Below are 20,287 nucleotides of genomic sequence, written 5' to 3' on the forward strand. Positions count from 1 at the left end.
ATATATAGCATCCTAAAATATCCTAACTACTAAATATATCAGATGTGGTAAGATCTAATTTTATTCTCTAAAATACCAAAGTAATTTATTCCACCCAAGTGGGACCCCATCTAGGCACGTAACATTCCACCTCCCTTGAAATCAACCTTGTCCTCAAGGTTGGAGATTAAGCACTGGCCAGTTGGTGAAAAATGAGATTTTGAGCATGACTTGCCAAAAATCTTGTCTCTTCTCTTCTTTTTTCTCGCTCTCTTTCTTCTTCTCTTCGTCTTGCAATTGGTCATCATTTCGCATGTCATCGCCAAGGGTCGTAGCAGTTCCATCTTCAAATGAATTTCGTCGTGTTGTTTATCAAAGCTCTTTTGCCATGTTTTCTTGAAATGTTAGTAATTTTGATGCATGGAAGATCGAGGATGAGGATCGTCTTGATGGTGTTGAACAGTTTGAGAGAAACGACGGATTTTTTGATGGGGAACTCGTCGAACTCAACAACATTGAAAATCAACGACGACTTTCTCTTGTAGCTTCGCCACTTTTTCTTTTATCTGCTTTCTTTCTCTTTTCTTCTTTTCTCCTCTTTTTCTGTTTCGCCTTTTCTTTTTCACTGTGCAAGCCTTCTCGACGGCGCTCTCGTTGAACTCTTCCATTAGCTTCTGTAGACATAGAGGTTCTTCTTTTTTCACGCCAAGTGATAATGCCATCTTGTTGAAATTGGCATTCATAAACGCAAGTTCCCTTTTGAACTCTCTTATATCCTCCTCCCATTGATCTATTATTTCTTCGATTTTCTTTTACATGAGGTCAGATCGAACTGCTCTGATACCAAATGTTACGAACCCGAATGGTTCGTAATGTGATTGATCTTCTTAGATGGAAGATCAGCCTCTTGATCCACTTCGAGGGAAGGATCAGTCCTCCTTTGTGCAAAAAGACACAATTCTAAGATAATTTCTTCATTCATTTCCATTAAATGTAATATGTGCTTATATAAAGCACTTACAGATAAGCACAGAAAGATCTTGAAAGATCTTATGATAATAAGAGAAATAACTAAATAAAGATTATCTTAATCTAAATCAGCATCCTAATATATCCTAACTACTAAATATATAGCATCCTAAAATATCCTAACTACTAAATATATCAGATGTGGTAAGATCTAATTTTATTCTCTAAAATACCAAAGTAATTTATTCCTCCCAAGTGGGACCCATCTAGGCAAGTAACACAGCCTACCATCTGCTTGCGGCATCCATATAGGAATCGATGAAGAAATAGAGTATAACCCAGCATTAATGATTTTTTTTAGATCTTGCAGATGAGGTTGTTCTTGGATAGTCTCCCACCACCATTCATTGATAACATCAGTAATTGTGGCTTTCTGAGGAATGAAGTTGGGGAGAGATCCCAAAGAAGTTTGAGACACAATGGGGCCATCAGGATGCCACGGATCTGTCCAAAACAACAGGAGGGATTGAGGTCCTCCTATATAACAAGTATTCTTCCTTGCCAATTCTCTAGCCTTGATGATGCTTCTGGCAGCCCACGAGGGGTTGGAGGGCATAGGAATACTCCATAAGCTCCTACCTCTGAGGTACTTCCTTTCGAAGCAGATGATCCAAGGGCTTTTGTTTCCGGAAATAATATTCCAAAGCTGCTTGATCTGTCCAGAGTTGTTGAGGTCTTGTAACTTTCGGATTCCCAGGCCCCCGTCTCTTTTTGGTCTACACATAACATCCCACGAAATTGGGTGGAATTTTTTCTCAAGATTGGGCCCAGCCCAGATGAAATCTCTAAACACTTGAGGACTAAAGAGGGAATATGAAATGCTGAAGACCAGTAAACCTGATAAGTGCAGAGAACAGATTTTACTAATTCCACCCTACCTGCTCTTGAAAGATGGAGATTAGTCCAATGGGAAATCTTTTTCCTGATTTTATCAATGATGGGTTGGCAATCTCCTGATTTGAGCCTGCTGGTGACAAGAAGAAGCCCTAAATATGTAATCGGCAGATTCCCTTCTTCAATGTGGAGAATGTTACAAATAGCCCGTTAGGTTTCTGTTTTGGTAGCATGGTTTTAAATTTCTGACCGAAACCGAAATTTGCCGAAATTCCGGATTTCGCGAAATACCAAATTTTGGCCGAAATTTCAGAATTTCAAGAATTTCGGCCTAAATTTCGAGAAAATGTATATTAAAAAAAACAAAAAAAAGATTACAAAATTTCAGCCGAAATTTCGGAATTTTGAAATTAATTAAATAATATTTTTTAATTATTACCGAATTTCGGCCCGAAATTTCGGATTTCGGTGGGGTCCGAAATGGGTACCGAAACCGAAATTTAAAACCTTGTTTGGTAGTAATGAAAATAAACATTTCGGTTTCGGATATAAATTTCGGTGGAAATCCTATAAAATCACAGAAACGTATGGAAACATATGCAAATGATGGATATTTAAGATGAAACATCAGGAAGTGCTAGAAGAAGCACAAATGCAAACTAAACGACCATCACATAAACAAAAAACCACCCATAATGGTTTAGCTACATCGAACACTTGTGCATATATGGTAATTCACTACATACCACATTTTATATGTAATTAATGTAAATATTGATGCATAATACATGCACCATATTTCATATGCAATTGATATAAATATAATTACATATCAATCACGGGTATAGTACACTAAATGACAAAGAAAGATATTATTTCTTTTTTTAAATAATTTTTAACATTTTATAAAAATTAAAACAAAGATAAAAAATAGTGAGAAAATACAAAATAAATTTTATGTATAGTAGGGCACGATTAAATTTGCTAATGCCTTGATATTATTAGTTTTTCTAATGGGGATTTGCTAGCGTCCATCGCAGAAGGCATTTCGCGGATGGTCTGTTGCATCTGACAGCAGCCACCTCGTGAATGAAGACAAAATCTGCTGAAAAGTGAGCCTCTGTGGCTGCTGTCAGATGCAACAGACCATCCGCGAAATTCCTTCTGCGATGGACGCTAGCAAATCCCAAGTTTAATACTTTTTTTTAAATTTTTCAATAAAAAGATTAGTTATACTACTATGAGATGTAGCAATTTTTTTGAATGGTTATAAAATGTAGCATATTACACTGTAATAATATGAATGTCTTGTTTACATAGTTCTTGTTCATTCTGATTTTTCATAATTTTTAATTATTTTGATTAATTGTTAATACATTTAATATAATAAATTAATTGTTCTCTATATTTTTGAATAAAATAAATAATTTTCTAGCATTTCCTTACCTTTTATCTTAAATTTCCATCATTTGCATATGTTTCCTTAGGGTCTGTTTGGATGCTCTGAGAAGAGTGGGAAAGGGAAAGGGTGACCTGGCCAACAGGGAAAGGGAATGAATGGGAATACTTAGAATCGGAAAATTTTCCGATTTCAGGGCCTGTTTGGCCCACAAGGAAAGGGAAGAAATGGTGGAGATTTTACGTGACGCGTAGGAATGACACAAGTCGGAAACTAGTGAATCACGACAATATTGAGGATGATGCCGGACGTTGGGGAATCGCCTCCGTCGTTGGTTTTCCCGTGTAAGTTGATCGCCAAATGGATTTGGGTTCTCGTAGCTGGTTTTCACCTATTTCCATTCTATTTATTTCTCATGCGTGAGCAGTTTATGAACTGGGATCCAATTTCTCTGTCAGAGGCAAACTGCCCTGTGGTTGCCATGCCCTTCCTATACATGGGCAGCTTGCAAGCTTCTTACCATGTGGTTGCCATGCCCTTCCCATACCTGGGAAGCTTGCAATCTTTTTGCCACCTTCGTTCATCAGCCCCATGTTCATCATTTGAAGCCTTCTTTTCTGGTTTGTTTCTCCACAGAACCTACAAGCAAGAAATCATAGTGCTGAAATTGACCCCTTTGTGTCGACGCAAGGATGTTGAAATCAGAAAATCGTAGCCACCCAATTCCGCCAGAAACCGCAGTCAGCCAACCCCTCCAGAACCGACAGCTTGAAGACGATCTCTCTCTCTCTCTCTCTCTCTCTCTCTCTGCATACCAAGAATTTTTTCCGACCGGAGTTCACCATCACAGCATTGAAATCATAAATCCAATTTTAAACGCCCTTCTTCGCTGTGCTCTACATGACAGGAGTTTAAAATAAAAAAAACCGGAGTATGCGACAAGGCATTTGCCACATGGGCTGACTGGTGTGTGACAAGAGATTTGCTTTTCTCGAAATAAAACTTCCCCGGTATACCAAGCACATTGGGAATGCTGTTGGAGGGAAAACTTCGACAGTTTATTTTTACTTTCTAGGATTTTTCCTGGTTTTTTCAGGCATCCAAACGGAGCCTTATGTTTTCGTGATTTTATAGGATTTTTAGAAGCTTATACTGAAATAATATATTATACACAGTTACAATTTTTGTTTCATTATGCGTTTCGGCAAGGATGGAAATAGAAATAGTGAAATTTAAAACCATGGTAAGTGCATGGTTCAAAAATCATATTAGTCAGACGACATTAGCCTTCCAATCAACGGCATTGGATGTTTAACCATTGGTCAAATAAGTTTCAACCATCCATTTGCAAGTCATTGATTAGAGGGCTAGTGTCGTCCAACTGACTGGATATTTAGACCACAAGCATTCCCTGGTGTGGTCCACCCATTCCTTTCCCAAACATGTGCTATGTGTATTCTAGCAAGCTCATAATAGGAAAGCTACCTTCTGGTTCAATATATGTGTACACACACACACACACACACACACACACACACACACAGAATGCAGCATGCCAAAAGAATATTACTAGGAAGGAAAAGAAAGGATTTGGCTCATGGTAAAGCATAGAAAATGAGATGTTATATAAGAATGAAGAACCTTACATTTATCTTATTAGTGTTGGTGGCTTTGGTATACTACGAACTTTACACGAATCTTAAATCATTTGTCTAATGAGTAGCCTCATGGATTGATGGGATGTCGTACTAAGCTTTCTTCACACGAATGTATCCTCTATGTTTGGCAAAATATTGAGACGGGCAACTTAGTGCCTCTTAGGCTGGACTTGCAAACAAACATGCACACTAATGCGCAAAGGTTTTTTTCTCAAGATGTCCAGTATAATATCTTCAATCTTTTATGACATCATTGTACCATAACCAAAGTTCATAGCATTTGATTGCCTATGCTTGTGAATTTCTGTAGAATTATCACGGGAAAAGGTTCAGGAAGGATCCATAATTTCTTTAGAATATTATGGGGAAGGGGTTCAGGAAGGATCCATAATTTCTTTAGAATATTACAAGAAAACTGTCTTGATTTGGTTCTTACCTCTGTGTTTATAGTGATGTTTGACTTTGGTTTCAAGATGATTTTCGTCATCCTCTTATGATCAAAATAAACTTGAGAAAATTTGTCAAAGGCATCTATCTGATGTTTTCCTTTTCTTTCAATTTCAATTTCGTCCTGTGGCTGCTTAAAGAATGCATTGTTTCAAGGTGCCCCTTTAGGCTGCATATGAAAGAGTTCTGATGATATTTGATGGAAAGAAATCTCTGCTTGTTTGAATTTATGCTTTGCTTTTTTATGTTGCAGAAACTTATATTTTGCTCTTGTTGTCACTTTTCCCATGTTACTAGTAGAATGACTTGTTTAGTTTCTTTTTCTACCGAATTTATCTTAATGAAAACCGTGCCCATTCAATTTATTATTTTCTGTTGGTTAATTGTACAGTAATGGAGTGATTTCCTTTTGCAGATTTCACAAAATTTGTATAAGCCATACATTGAGAATGTTCCTCTTTTTAAAGGATGCTCATTGGAATTCATTAATCAAATTGTGAGTATCCCTTTTGTTGTATTCTTACAATCGGTTTTCACTAGACAAGCTGAAGAGTGTTGCTTGCATTTCATTCCTTTGTTCATATCAATCCTTTATTTTTCACTAGGCAATCTCCTTTCAAAGATGCTAACTCTAGTACTTGATATGCTTTTGTGTCATCTAATGACAATCTATTTGAATGCTTCTTTGATCTTTCTCACCTTAACAAGTATTTTATAGGGCTTAGCATGATTGCATATCACAAATAAGTTAGACCTGAGAAAGTTTTCCTCACATGTTCTTACTACTCGAGCAGGTAATCAGACTACGTGAGGAATTTTTTCTCCCAGGGGAAGTAATCATGGAACAGGGCAATGCAGTAGATCAACTTTATTTTGTCTGCGATGGTGTACTGGTAACCATCAATATCTTATCACCTGCTATTTTTATCAATTTATATTTTGTGGACATCCGTATATAAAGTATGGTGCCTTCAAAATAAAGAGGAGGATCGTTGTGATATATTATAAACTGAATGGCTGAGATATCTCATTTGCTGGAAAGCCACTATATAGTGTTTCAGTAATGGATGGAGCGCATCATTTTCTCGAACTGTAACTTTACACTTAAAAGCTATCAATAAGCCTGGGGACACACATCTTTCCTTAAGTAGGTTCACTAAAATTACCAGTTTTAACTGGTCTATCTTATTGCTTTATTAAATATTGGCTGGAATTATACATATCTTCATTTCTAATGATTAGATGCATTGACTTAGAACTTTTATTTCTGGGTCTTGTGCCTGGAGGTGCTTTGCAAGTTTGATGCCAGCTTACCTATTAAAGGAAAAAAAAGGACCCAAACTTTTATGTATTGCATTTTCCATAGTGTTCCATTACTGTTGTGCAGTTCTACTATATTTTTGCTACCAAATGCAATAATGAGTTCCATTTGTAATAGCCACAGATTTTTGTAATACCTGCATTGTTAATGGCTCTTAACTCATCTATTTTGGAGGGTTACAGGAGGAGGTAGGCATAGCGGAAGATGGATCAGGAGAGACTGTTTTACTTCTAGAACCTAATAGTTCATTTGGAGAAATTGCCATTCTTTGCAACATTCCCCAGCCTTACACAGTTCGTGTTTGTGAACTATGTAGACTGTTGCGACTTGATAAACAATCTTTTTCAAATATCTTGGAAATATGCTTTTCTGATGGGAGAACTATCTTGAGCAACCTTCTAGAGGTACTCTACCCTTTGGAAAAATTTCACCATTTACACAATTCTATGGAATATTTATCCCAAGTGAAAAATTGCCTATGAAAATGATTATTTGTACATAAGATGTCTAACAGACATGCTCGTTGACAGGCCAAAGAATCCAATCAACGAATCAAGCAACTGGAATCTGACGTCACATTTCATATCGGGAAGCAAGAAGCCGAGCTTGCGTTAAGGGTAAACAGTGCCGTTTATCAAGGAGATCTATATCACCTGAAGGATTTTATTCGAGCTGGAGCAGATCCCAATAAAACAGATTATGATGGAAGGTCACCTTTGGTACGACACTCACTTATGAATATTCTGAATGTCTTGTTCAGGTAGCTAGTAAGCCATTTATGCATTCATGGAACTCCTGGAAATGTAATTGGGAACATTGTCTATCCACTTGAAGGATGGAAGTTTAGTAGAATTGGGTTGTTAAACTGCCATTGCTGAAGAGGTACTTTGACTTACAGTTATCTTTTTTCCCTTTTCTTTTGAACTAGCAAAACGAAACAAAATATATAAGCTGCAGCCCACCCAGGGAGAAAGAAAAACGAAGTAACTATACATCTGACATGTGATTCTAGGTCAATACCTGTCACAAATATCTCCGACATTTTCAAAATATTGTGATTTATCACGACATTTTTATAAAACGACAAAATGCCGAAAAAAAACCCGAGATTTTATAAAATATAGCCATATTTTCTGACATGTGATTCTAGGTCAATACCTGTCACTAATATCTCCGACATTTTCAAAATATTGTGATTTTATCACGACATTTTTATAAAACGACAAAATCCCGAAAAAACCCCGAGATATTATAAAATATAGCCATATTTTCTGACATGTGATTCTAGGTCAATACCTGTCACAAATATCTCCGACATTTTCAAAATATTGTGATATTATCACGACATTTTTATAAAACGACAAAATCCCGAAAAGACCCCGAGATTTTATAAAATATAGCCATATTTTCATTTTTATCAGCCATATTTTCTGATATGTGATTCTAGGTCAATACCTGTCACAAATATCTCTGATATTTTCAAAATATTGTGATTTTATCACGACATTTTTATAAAACGACAAAATTCAGAAAAAGCCCCGAGATTTTAAAAAATATAGCAATATTTTCATTTTTATCATTTAACGCATTAATATAGCGATATTTTTATTTTATATATTTTTAAATTATATATCTTTAAAATAATTTTATTTTTATTGTTTATTTCCCGATATAAACCCAAAAAAATAAATTATTTAATATATCCCTAGATTTTCCCTTGCCGAGGAGAACAATATTTGTGACTTAGGTCTATACCATTGCAAAACAATATTTGCTAATGACCAGCTATCGAGTTGCCCTCCCTTGCCGAAATATTCTCGAGAACAATATTTGTGACTTCAGTCAATACGACTGCAAAACAAAATTTGTTAATGATCAGCTCTCGAGTTGCCATCTACAATCATTGTGGATAATTCTTTCAACCTATGAATTAGAAGCGTAAGATCTTGAATGAAATCCTCCTTGGGAGCATTTCATTGGCAATCTAATGTTGTGCCACAATGCTAGAATGCTTTGAAGCATGAGTGAATCCTGTTGGATGGGACAAGCAAGGACCATATTCCTTTACTACTTGATATAACCACTCCAAAGCTCACCTAATGCTCCTCCCTTCCTTTTGGTCTGAGAAAGTTCAAGGAATAAATAGGTTTGCTTGCTTCTAAAGGTCTTCCTACAGGCACTAATCCAGTCTAATATTTTGACACAATGATATACCATAAAAGAAACCTGCCATTGAACCTTTCAAAGGCTTTAAGGATAATGACTTTGACATCAACCTTTGTATCAGTACAGGCATCCGTAAAGACTCTAACTTCCTCTCTTTCCAAAAACCTCATACTACCAAAGGAAACAGGATGCGCCACAAGCATTTCAACCTTTTCCACAAGACAGCCTCCACAGCTCCATTGATCAACGAATGAAGAGTAGTTTCATTGCAAGGATATTAAATACTCTAAAAATAAACTCCAATTTCATAGTACTAATATGTGCAGGTTACTTCTTCTAAATCACCGAAAAAATTGCAAGGGGTCACTAATGAATTTTATTCATCAACTAATTGATTTTCAATTAAAATCTCACCTTTTAGAGCAGGCACTCAAATTATAGGACTCTAGGAAAAGGTTCTACTCCCAGAGAATTGCCGCAAGGCTTATTGGAACCTCTCAAAAATGTCAAGCAAATGTCATTTACTGGCCAAAGGAATCTTCATTCCTTTCTTTAGGAGATTTTGAAATTAGATTGTACATTTTTATGGCAGTAGTGAAGGAATACTGATTTACTGATTTAATGTTGCTCTGTTTCAACAGCATCTTGCAGCATCAGGAGGGTTTGAAGACATTGCGTATTTCCTGATTCAACAAGGCGTGGACACTAATACTCTTGGTAACATCTTTAATTGTTGCATTCATGTATTCCTATGCTTGTGGCTTTTCAATATTCTTTGATTTGATATTATGATATATTGAAGTAAAAAGTCTAATATTATGCTAATAAATATTGTTGAACTAGATAAGTTTGGAAACACTCCCTTACTAGAAGCCCTCAAGAATGGACATGATCGAGTGGCTTCTTTACTTTTCAAAGAAGGAGCATTGCTCCATGTAGATGATGCTGGTAGTTGTCTTTGTATGGCTGTTGCGAGGGGGGATTCAGATTTCTTGAAAAAGCTTTTGTCCTACGGCCTTGATCCGAACTCCAAAGATTATGATCACCGGACCCCACTTCATATAACAGCTTCAGAGGGGTCATATTTGATGGCAAAAATGCTGGTGGAAGCTGGCGCAAGTGTTCTCTCCAAGGACAGGTAAACTTCAACTATAAAACTTTTTTTCATTTGTGAATGTATAACTGTGTGTGTGTGCATACATATACATGTGTGGATATACATACATATATAGTGAAATTATTTGGTGTTCACTTTTTCATGAGAGTAATGGGGGTACGACATAGGTACCACCCTTGATATTCTGAAAAAGTCAGCTGCCGTTGGATCAAATATCAAAGGCAGAACCCCCCATTATGTTCATGAACCCATGAACATCACATAAAAACTTCAGCAGATTCATTTAATTCATCTGAGGTGGCTGATCTCACATGCAACAGCCCATCCGCAAAATGCCTTCTACGATGGTTGCCAGCAAATCCCATATATGAATCTTGCACTTTATTTGAGCTCCGCGCATTTTCTGCTTTTAGTTGAAGTCATATGGGATATATGATGCTGTTTTTTATGTATAAATATTTATAACCTACCTTCAGTTCTGTTCAATCCTTACCTATCTAGTTTCATCTGAATATTAAGTGGTCCATGGCAATGGTGGTATAATATTTATAACGACTCGTTGCAATTTGTTCTATGGATTTTTTGACAATCAACTAAAAAGGACATTTTGGAACTGTCATTGTGTCAAAAAATTTCATATCGTGTGACTTGAAATGCAAATTTAGTTAATACTCAAGTAGGTATGAGTAGCCGAAATCTGCCAAATAAAAAGCTCCTATAAGGTAACAGATAGATACACGGAAATCATGAAAAAATAAAAATAAAAAGAATGTAGACAATTTATGGCAGTCAACAGTTGTTCAGGTATGAATCAAACAATCAAAACTCCATTAAATGTTTAGTAAATATATGAACTTCTTTGAAACAATAATCAAAATTTATTAAAAGATAGTGAAAACACCATTTCAAAAAGGGAAATGATAAATGCGCCCCTTTTCATTACTTGGGACCAAGGTTTTAAATTTCAGTTTCGGCTATAATTTCGGGATTCACGGAGACCGAAATTTTAGCCGAAATCCCGAAATTTCGGTCAAAATTGGGTAGACAAAATCGAATTGCGGATTTTTCTCCTGAAATTGCGGTAATTTCGGTTGAAATTCCGTAAAGGAATAAAATAATGATATATTATTGAAATTTCGACCAAATTTTCCAAAACTTTCGGCCGAAATTTGGTAAGTTTCTGAAATTTCAGTTTCGGGATGTTTCGGTTTTGGTGTTGACCGAAATCCAAAATTTCGGTCTGAAATTTCGGATCTCGGTCGAAATTTAAAACCTTGCTTGGGACACCCAGGTGTAGGGTGTAAATGGATATTCGAAAATTCGATTACCATCCGCATCCGAATCCATTTAAAGCGAATATTATCCGAATCCGTTTCAAGCGGATATTATCCGAATCCGTTTATGAGATATTCGGCTCTTAGCGGATGCGAATCTGATAAATGGGATATTCGATCCGTTTAACATCTGAATCCGAGAAGTAAATCCTTTTTATTTATTATTAATAACATCATTAATATTTATTTTTAGTAATGACACACTATCTTTTGTTTCTAAAAGAAAAGTGAATTTTCTTTTTAGAAAAAAAAAACAAAAACAAAAGGTGTTTTGGGTAGGAAATGAAGCAATCTCTCATTTTAAGGGCATTCTTGGAGTTTGACATGGCTTCTTTATGAAGCAGCAAATGTGGGTTGTAGGATGAAAGAGACAAATGGATGATGGTGATTGAAAGAAGATGGCATATCTTCTAGAGAATTCTAAAGCAAAAAGGCCATCTAGGTCATTGATGGTAAATGGACGGCTCAGATCAATTTTTCAACTTAGGGTTATATAAAAACCCAAAATGCAATTAAAAGAGGGGACTTCTAAGGTTTGCAAAGAGAAGCAAGAGAGAGAAGAAAGGAGGAGGCTGAGACAACATCTTCGGCATTACTTGGTGCCTCCAACCCCACCAAAATCCATCGCCGCCCCTCTCCACCATCTCATAGCCACCTCCATCACCGCCAGTCACCTCCATCACCGCCAGTCACCTCCATCTCTAATCCAATCCCCATCTCCATCCCCATTTCCCTTCATCTTCCACCATCAGCACTCCCACGTCCCCTATTCCAAATAGCCCATACCCATTCCATCATATACAAAAAAAAAAAAAAAAAAAACTCAAAGACAGTGCCAACACCATCATCTATCCCCACTGCCTCTCTCTCTCTCTCTCTGCCTTTGTTTAAAAGGAAGAAGAGGATCTCATATATTTTAGGGTTTGAGAGTTAATTTTGTGAAGAGAAGGTAGAGGTATGGTCTTAGGGTTTGGAAAATTCATTCGAGGAGTAAGAAGGAGAAGAAAGATAAAGTGCTGCAAGAAAATGTTCAAATTTACCGGATAAACGGATACGGATAATATCCGAATTCGAACAATATCCGACGGATACGAATTCGGTAATAGATATTAAATATCCGTCAAATTCAAATTTGAATCCGAATTCGGATAATGTATACTGTAATCGAATTCAGATATAGCCATATCCGCTTCGAATTCGATCCGTTTACACCCCTACCCAGGTGTACTTTATCTATGACTACAAAGAGGCAGTTGTACATCACATGGGAGGTTTGAAGGGACCTGATTGCCATCGTACACTGCACCTGGGTGTCCCAAGTGATGAAAAGGGGCGCATTTATCATTTCCCTTTCAAAAAAAAAAAAAAACATGTTAAGTAGAGGGAAATGTTATCAGCACTACTGTATTTTGATGAGGGCACTCCTCACTTTATTAAAAGTACTGTATGACCTACCCCATAAGATGATCCAAACCGTCCATTAGATAGGCCACAGCCTAAACAGGCTGTGCCCCAAAAATCATTTCCACAGGTTGTTCCTAACCCTCCGATCTACAGAGGGTTAGGATCAACCCTCTAAAATTCAGATCGGAGGGTTAGGATCAACCAATGGAAATGATTTTGAGGCACAACCTATTTAGGCTATGGCCCGTCTAATGGACGGTTTGGATCATCCTATAGTGCGGGTCATACCGTACTTTTAATAAAGTGAGGAGTGCCCTCATCAAAATACAGTAGTGCTGATAACATTTCCCTAAGTAAATATATGATACAAATTTATTTCTTTGAAACAAATTTATTAAAAGATAGTGAAAAAATTTTAGTTATGGAGAACTACTTTGGTCATGAAAATTTTCTACAGGATTCATTAGCCAACCCCAACTAGTTTGGGACAAAGGCTTAGTTGAGTTGAGTTGAGTTGAGATGGAGAACTACTTTGGAATCCAAAGGTTTTAGACTGAGTAAGACTAAGACATTGTATATGGAGTGCAACTTTAGTAATGTAAGGAGACGGGCGATGATGTAGTAAATATGACTGGACAGGAGGTACCTAAGAAGGATATGTTTTGCTATCTTGGTTCAAATTCCTACATAAGGAAGGAGAGATTGAAGAGGATGTTAACCACAGAATAAGAGCAGGTTGGTTGAAGTGGAAGCATGCTTCAGGAGTTCTGTGCGACCGTAAAATACCTACCAAGTTGAAGGGAAAGTTTTATATGACAGCTGTGAGGCCAACCATGATGTACGGCTCAGAATGTTGGGCCACCAAGAAGTAGCATGTGCATAAGATGAGTGTAGCGGAGATGTGAATGCTTAGATGGATGTGCGGCCACACAAGGTTAGATAGAATTAAAAATGAAGACATCCGTAAAACGGTGGGGGTAGCACCAATTGAGGAGAAGATGAGAGAGCACCGCTTAAGATGGTTTGGGCATATCCAACGTTGGCCTTTGGATGCTCTAGTGAGAAGAAGTGACTCGTGCCAAGTTGATGGAGTAAAAAGAGGTAGGGTCAGACCGAAAACATCTTGGGTAGAAATAGTGAGGAAAGACTTGATGGCTAGGAACATAACAGAGAACATGACCTTTGATAGGAGAGAATGGAAGAAAATAATCCATGAAGACAAAACCAACCATTGTCAGGATTAGACTTAAGTCAATTTGAGCCGGGTAGATTCTTTCACCTTCTTCATGAAAATTTTCTAAAGGATTCATTAGCCGACCCCAACTAGTTTGGGACAAAGGTTTAGTTGAGTGAGTTGAGTTTAGTGAAAACAAAATTTTAAAAAGGGGCAAAGACTGTCCCCACACATAAGTCAATCTATTTAAACCCTCTCTCATTATTCATTGGCATCTCTCAAGTCTCAACTGAAGAGAAGAAAAATATAAACCCTCTAACACTGTTTAAACCCTCTAACTATGTTTAAAAATTCTTCAAGTCAATCATCGACTTGCCCGAGTCACTCGGTTATTCCGTGGCTTTGTTGTCCAACCAACTCAATAAAAACCCATTTGACTCGCTTTATTCAATGAAAAACCCATTTGACTCGCTTGATTCAATGAACAATTGACCGTGTAAATCATTGACTCACCTGAGTCCATCCTTTTTACCTTGACGAGTTCTCGTTTGAGTCCGAACTTTTAAACTTGGCCTTATAGAGGTCCCAAATCTCACCCAGCATATGGGCTGATTGCTAAAGACCTGAGCTGCAAAAAGTTCCCAGGAAATCACATCGGTTGCATCTCCGTTGAACACAAGCAGTTTAAACCCTCTAACTATGTTTAAAAATTCGTCGAGTCAATCATCGACTTGCCCGAGTCACTCGGTTATTCCGTGGCTTTGTTGTCCAACCAACTCAATAAAAACCCATTTGACTCGCTTTATTCAATGAAAAACCCATTTGACTCGCTTGATTCAATGAACAATTGACCGTGTAAATCATTGACTCACCTGAGTCCATCCTTTTTACCTTGACGAGTTCTCGTTTGAGTCCGAACTTTTAAACTTGGCCTTATAGAGGTCCCAAATCTCACCCAGCATATGGGCTGATTGCTAAAGACCTGAGCTGCAAAAAGTTCCCAGGAAATCACATCGGTTGCATCTCCGTTGAACACAAGCAGTTTAAACCCTCTAACTATGTTTAAAAATTCGTCAAGTCAATCATCGACTTGCCCGAGTCACTCGGTTATTCCGTGGCTTTGTTGTCCATCCAACTCAATAAAAACCCATTTGACTCGCTTTATTCAATGAAAAACCCATTTGACTCGCTTGATTCAATGAACAATTGACCGTGTAAATCATTGACTCACCTGAGTCCATCCTTTTTACCTTGACGAGTTCTCGTTTGAGTCCGAACTTTTAAACTTGGCCTTATAGAGGTCCCAAATCTCACCCAGCATATGGGCTGATTGCTAAAGACCTGAGCTGCAAAAAGTTCCCAGGAAATCACATCGGTTGCATCTCCGTTGAACACAAGCAGTTTAAACCCTCTAACTATGTTTAAAAATTCGTCAAGTCAATCATCGACTTGCCCGAGTCACTCGGTTATTCCGTGGCTTTGTTGTCCAACCAACTCAATAAAAACCCATTTGACTCGCTTTATTCAATGAAAAACCCATTTGACTCGCTTGATTCAATGAACAATTGACCGTGTAAATCATTGACTCACCTGAGTCCATCCTTTTTACCTTGACGAGTTCTCGTTTGAGTCCGAACTTTTAAACTTGGCCTTATAGAGGTCCCAAATCTCACCCAGCATATGGGCTGATTGCTAAAGACCTGAGCTGCAAAAAGTTCCCAGGAAATCACATCGGTTGCATCTCCGTTGAACACAAGCAGTTTAAACCCTCTAACTATGTTTAAAAATTCGTCAAGTCAATCATCGACTTGCCCGAGTCACTCGGTTATTCCGTGGCTTTGTTGTCCAACCAACTCAATAAAAACCCATTTGACTCACTTTATTCAATGAAAAACCCATTTGACTCGCTTGATTCAATGAACAATTGACCGTGTAAATCATTGACTCACCTGAGTCCATCCTTTTTACCTTGACGAGTTCTCGTTTGAGTCCGAACTTTTAAACTTGGCCTTATAGAGGTCCCAAATCTCACCCAGCATATGGGCTGATTGCTAAAGACCTGAGCTGCAAAAAGTTCCCAGGAAATCACATTGGTTGCATCTCCGTTGAACACAAGAATAGGCACTCGACTCAATAGATAATAAGCAAAAGTAAGTTCTGCTTCATCTGAATCTTTTTTGCCAAAGTTATTGAAAAACATAAAAAAAATAAAATTTCTTGTTCCTAAATACACCACCTACCCCTGCCAAATCCGATTCACCTTAGAGCTGTCATCGAAGTTGAATTTGATAGAATTGGGAAATCTTGCTTTTGAAGAAGAACTAATTTTTCCTCTTGCAATGTGATCACTGATGAATCCCAATGTCTAAGAACCCCCAAACTCATTTCTATCTAGATCCCATCTCTTAAGAAGCCTGTTGATCTTCTTCATTGATTTGCTTTTGTCCTAAAAAGATATATTCCTTTTATTCAATCATTCTCAGAAATTTGTAGGAACAAATCTCCACATGATCTTACCTTTGTCTCTTAAATGATCGACTTTCCATTTATCCAATATAATATGCTATTCTACATATTTACTATAATGTATTCTTATCGAGGTGTCTTGCGTTTGTACAGGCAAGAGTTATCTGCGTGTGCAAATGTGTTGGATTTTGGGGTGCCAGATTCAACCCCATTACACAATGCCAAACTATTTGTATATACCCCTAGTGAGAATTTAAAAGTATAGCGTTATTTTCATTTTTATAAAATATTGCGTTTTTATTCCGGCATTTTGATAAAACGACCAAATCCCTAAATAATCCTTAGAATTTAAAAGTATAGCGTTATTTTCATTTTTATAATAAAATATCGCGATATTTTGACGATATTTTTATTATATTTATTATATTTTTTAAATCTTTTTATTTTTATCATTTTTTTTTTCCGTTATAAACCCGAAAAAAATGAAAAAAATTGATATATCCCGAGATTTTCCCTTGCCGAGAAATTCCCGAGAACGATATTTGTGACATAGTTTCCCATTACCTTCAACTTGTTATGGTTGTAGTACTTACAGTCTTTCACATCAGTAGATGCTTGTATCATTTTCCATGTTCGTTACATTTTATTGGTCCGCAATTCAAATTTTATCTATAATGAGAAGATAGGAAATGCAGACGAACTAACGACACAATGTCATGGAATCTTGGGCGCAGTAAGGAATCAGAATTAGCACAGGCTAGTTGTTAGTGATATTCCCTTGTCTTGTACTCTAATTATGGGGACTGCTCATTCCTGTAATGATGTTTTTAATTCAATAAAGCAACACTATTGTTCAAAAATATGGAAATGTGGATTGATGGACACTTGGACTACTTGTGTACAAAGTTTCTTAGCTTTGATTCAGATAAGAACTCGTTCGCGTAAAATTTTCCTTATGGCTCATTTGGCTGTGATAACTGGTTGGTCAGTATCTGCAATCAGCTTGACAAACGTTTGGTTGTATTTTGAGTTTTCAGATGGGGAAACACTCCTCTCGATGAAGGACATAGGGCCGGAAGCAAGCCCTTGATTAAACTACTGGAAGATGCCAAGTCTATACAGATGCCTGAGTTCTCCGATATCTCTCAAGAGATCAGAGGTATTATCTACTTTCCAGGTGCTTTCTGCAGTTGATGATGTTAGAACATAAGGTCTTGTTCTTTTAAAAAAATGTTGATCCCAACACTGAAAACGGCCGTCTGAGCGTACCTGCTCTCTGGTTGATACCATACATATATACCATCATAATAGAAGCTACTGATATTTGGAAAGACAAGATGAACTTATGTCATTATTAAACATGGTAGTGCAAATATCAGTAGCCTTTTAAAATTCTGAAATTATATGGTATTCTGGAAAAATAAGGCTGATAAAAGTCGAGGCTTGGGACCCCATTATCAATGATTGCAACCATTCATTTGTTAGCCCGTGCCCCAAAATTCTTTTCCGTTGGACGATCCTAATAATTATAATGATAGGGTGTGAAAGGAATGACTCAGAGAAAGTTTAAAAAAAACACTACAATTATAATGATAGGGTGTGAAAGGAATGACTCAGAGAAAGTTTTTAAAAAACACTACAGAAATATTGACAAATAAGAGGGTTAGGATTGTATGATGCAGGAGATTTTTGGTTGGCCTGTGACCTATTCGTTGTAAGGCAACAGATGAATGGTTTGAATCACCAGATTGCTGGATCCCACTTGTACTTTTATTATTGGCTCCATTTATTTCGACGTAAAGTGGGCGTAAAACAAATTTGACACCCAATTTTACACTTAACAATGGATGTAAATTTCGTTTTACGCCAATTTTACGTCGAAAGAAACAGAGCCAAGAATTACGCATGGGCTCCACATTACTCTATACATTGATCCAAAATACCACATTTTGTGTCTAAGTAAATAAAATCTATCAATGCTGCTTTCTATTTTTGAAACATTTTGTACCCTCTTGCTGATAATTCTCAATGCATTATTTCTCATCTGTTGAACAGATAAAACACACCCACCACGGAAATGTACAGTATTTCCTTTCCATCCATGGGATCCAAAGGAGAAGAGGAGAGAGGGAGTTGTGTTATGGATCCCACGCAGCTTAGAAGAGCTCATCGAATTGGCCCAAAAGCTGCTAAATTGTTCGTGTTCTAGCATATTAACAGAAGATGCAGGTAAAATTCTGGATATAGATATGATTTGTGATAGTCAAAAGTTGTATTTGGTTACAGATGGAAACTCCCAAGAGAAAGCTCATGGGCATGTATCATTAATATAGGGAAGCTGTGTATTATAATGTATTGTTATCGAGGTGTCTTGCGTTTGTACACGCAAGAGTTATCTGCATTTGCAAATGTGTTGGATATTGGGGTGCCAGATTCAAATTTAAAATGCTGTGTTTTATTTCAGCTCCAAACTAAGGTTTCTATAGAAATCAGCAAAGCTTCATCTTAGGAAACTGCTTAGCTGAGAATTCAGCAGCTAAAATCTCTAAACATCGAATAACTGTACAGATTTTGTGACAAGAATTTACAAAATCTTAGGAACTTCATCTTGCCAGTGATGATGGAAAAGGCTTTTAAGGGTCGAATTTTCATACAAATGCCACGGTCGAGTTAGAAAATAGCAATGGTGGTAACATCCAAATGATTCAAAGATTATTTAAAAAAATCCCCAATCTTTAATATCACATTTTAAACATTAAAAATTCCGAAAGTTAAAAAATTTCTCGCAATTTTCAAATTAAATGCAAAATTTCCTAATTAAACCTGCTTTTTTCTAGTTAAATGGAAATTTAATGAATAGTTCAACAATTTCTCACGTATTACCCGTAAGTTTTATGAAAATAAAAATCATGATTATTGAAAAATACCATGTAGTGAAAACTGAATTTAAGCTTCCTTCATGTTATTTAGAAAAATAAGTGTTCGTACTGTACTCGGACTAGCTAGGCAATTTTGCAAAAAGCCATTTTGCTGCTCACTTTTTCAAGTGAGAACAGCCACCTCGTAGCAGATTTTGTCTTTTTCAGTAGAAAACAGCCACCTAAGATGAATTTAATGAATAAGACAAAATCCGCTACATGGTGGCTGTTCTCTCCCAAAAAAAGGGAGCCGCGAAATGACTTTTTGCGAAATTGCCTAGCAAGTCCGTACTGTAGATGTTTCATAGAAAACTTGGCCAATGTGTTCTCAAAAGACCCCAATTTGCTCCAATCAAGTTAGTCGATTATGTAACTCATAAGTACTTAGCTAGGGGTGTAAACGAGCCGAGCCGAGCCGAGCTTGGCCAGGCTCGGCTCGGCTCGTTAAGCTCAAAAGCTCGGCTCGGGCTCGAATCAGGCTCGGCTCGGCTCGGCTCGGCCAGGCTCGCGAGCCTTACCGAGCTTTTTTTCACACCACTCATCTTTCCTGGACAGCCCTATATAGTGTAATTTCACTACTTTTTTTACACTATGGGGGTGGTCCAAGTAACAAATGGGGTTCCTAAAATGAAGTGACATATTTTGCCTCCCCCTTTTACTCCCTAGACAACCCTTTTAGTGTATATATTAATATATAATATATATATTTAAATATATTAAATTCTTAACGAGCCTTAATGAGCCGAGCCGAGCCTGGCCTAAATCGGGCTCGGCTCGTTAAGGATTCCAGCCGAGCTCGAGCGAGCTTCCGAGCCCGAGCCAAAATTGACCCCCTTATACTTAGCCGTTCGATTTCTTCAATTTAGAAGGATGAGAAGATGGTGACTTGTGACTTGAGACTTGAGAGAGATGAATGAAAAAATATTAAAATAAAAATCATTTGAAAAAAATGCATATGGCTTATTTTTACTAAAATACCGCAATATTTCTTAAAAGATATAAAAATTTAGGGAATTGCTAGCGTCCATCCCAAGAGGCTTT

The 20,287-nt window shown here is 37.1% G+C and overlaps 1 protein-coding gene across 3 annotated transcripts in view; it reads left to right on the plus strand.

Annotated features, from left to right (window-relative positions):
- Window positions 1–18,791, plus strand: part of LOC143863660 (potassium channel KOR1-like) — a 71,852-nt gene extending 53,061 nt beyond the window's left edge. For 2 of the 3 annotated variants that reach the window (XM_077374394.1, XM_077374395.1), the window contains 8 exons: window positions 5,762–5,842; window positions 6,141–6,239; window positions 6,850–7,071; window positions 7,198–7,386; window positions 9,475–9,550; window positions 9,677–9,971; window positions 17,366–17,487; window positions 18,384–18,791. In XM_077374394.1, the coding sequence (XP_077230509.1) occupies window positions 5,762–5,842; window positions 6,141–6,239; window positions 6,850–7,071; window positions 7,198–7,386; window positions 9,475–9,550; window positions 9,677–9,971; window positions 17,366–17,487; window positions 18,384–18,661 (1,362 nt within the window). In that variant the 3' untranslated portion in view covers window positions 18,662–18,791. Of the gene's footprint in view, window positions 1–5,761; window positions 5,843–6,140; window positions 6,240–6,849; window positions 7,072–7,197; window positions 7,387–9,474; window positions 9,551–9,676; window positions 9,972–17,365; window positions 17,488–18,383 lie in introns of those variants that run through there. The other variant, XM_077374396.1, reaches the window with a different exon arrangement.
- Window positions 18,792–20,287: the final 1,496 nt, after the last annotated feature.

The sequence above is a fragment of the Tasmannia lanceolata genome, unplaced genomic scaffold (assembly GCF_043159265.1).
Source record: "Tasmannia lanceolata isolate RefF3 unplaced genomic scaffold, GAP_Taslan_0.1 ptg000044l, whole genome shotgun sequence".
NCBI classification, from domain to species: Eukaryota; Viridiplantae; Streptophyta; class Magnoliopsida; order Canellales; family Winteraceae; genus Tasmannia; species Tasmannia lanceolata.